The sequence below is a fragment of the Gavialis gangeticus genome, unplaced genomic scaffold, assembly GCF_001723915.1.
Source record: "Gavialis gangeticus isolate Ggan-Ray unplaced genomic scaffold, GavGan_comp1, whole genome shotgun sequence".
NCBI lineage: Eukaryota > Metazoa > Chordata > Crocodylia > Gavialidae > Gavialis > Gavialis gangeticus.
Genome location: NW_017729031.1, coordinates 86,274,968 through 86,276,149, shown reverse-complemented (window position 1 = coordinate 86,276,149; position 1,182 = coordinate 86,274,968). Strand labels below are relative to the sequence as shown.

General features: G+C 36.4%; 1 protein-coding gene across 9 annotated transcripts in view; it reads left to right on the top strand.

The window, feature by feature from the left end:
* The window catches only part of LRRFIP1 (LRR binding FLII interacting protein 1), a 249,245-nt gene that overhangs the window by 222,796 nt on the left and 25,267 nt on the right, over window positions 1-1,182 (top strand). Inside the window, exon 14 of one of the 9 annotated variants that reach the window (XM_019523333.1) lies at window positions 1,045-1,137. The exons of the other annotated variants lie outside the window; for them this stretch is intronic. Coding sequence (XP_019378878.1) covers window positions 1,045-1,137 — 93 coding nt within the window. The remainder of the gene's footprint in view (window positions 1-1,044; window positions 1,138-1,182) is intronic. 9 annotated transcript variants of the gene reach the window in all.

Here is a 1,182-nt window from a genome sequence, read left to right as displayed (position 1 = left end):
CCCCTTCCCTCCCCACCTCTGCCTACCACAACAGACTTACCAGCTGGATGCAGCTGTGTCCAGCATGATGAGGACTGCTGTCTGTTTAGTCTATGGTTGAATCTTCAGATCTGATTTAGCTGAATTGAATCAGGAAAGTGATTTGAATCTCCGAATCAAATTACTACCCTTCTGAATCGGCTGAATCCGAAGCAAATACTTGCTGCTTTGCACAGAAAAATGTTACTTTTTCTGCAGGAGTGAAACCATAAATTAAGTTGTGTAATTGGGGATGAGCAGTGAAAAACTCATTTCTCAGAGAGAGTTCGCGTGGGGGAGGACTTGCAAGTTATTTGTCCTTGATGATGTTCAGTGGTAATTTCTGATAATTTGAAATAAAATGTAGAAAAGCTAGCATTCACCACTGCTAACATAATTTCATGAATTCATTATGCTTGTTATACACAGTAGTAAAATATGCACAAGAGGCATCCTAAAACTCAAAAGAAGCTGTTGAGCTGTTACTCTGTTGAGTAACTTGTCACAATTATCCATGTTACTTACATCTGTGATAGAATATAAGAATTCCAGGGAGGCTATTAAGAGATGTCATGCCATCTTTTAAAAAATCTCTTTTGTATTTTGATACAGATATAATACTCAACACAAATGTGACATGGGAATAAGGATTAGGATTTACCTGATAAAACTGTAGAAATCTGGTCATAAATGAAAATCTGTCTTTAGCTGCTTTATATTATGGCTAGCTATTGAAAAATTAGGGTTGGAGATTGAGAACCAAGTCTTAAGTATGATCTCATAAGCTTGAAATCTTGAATTTAGCCAGACATTTTTTAAATGTGATACATCTGCATTTATAAATTTAGCTCTTTAATCAGTTAATTTTCCTTTATTTTCTCCCTGCATGTCAGCTCCATTAATTTCTGAACATCTAAAGCCTGTTCATTCTTATTGTTAACCTGCTTTATATAGTCTTTACTTGTTCACTTGTCTCTTCTCCCTTCTTGTCTTCCTGCCTTCTCTGTTTGTGCTGTAAAAACTCAGGCGTTAGAAAGGCAGAAAGAGTTCTTTGATTCCATAAGGAGTGAGCGAGATGGCCTTAGAATGGAAGTGGTTATGCTGAAGGAACAATTGAAGGTATGCAGTAAGAAGAGAAGAACCTTGTTGTAAAGAAATTTTGTA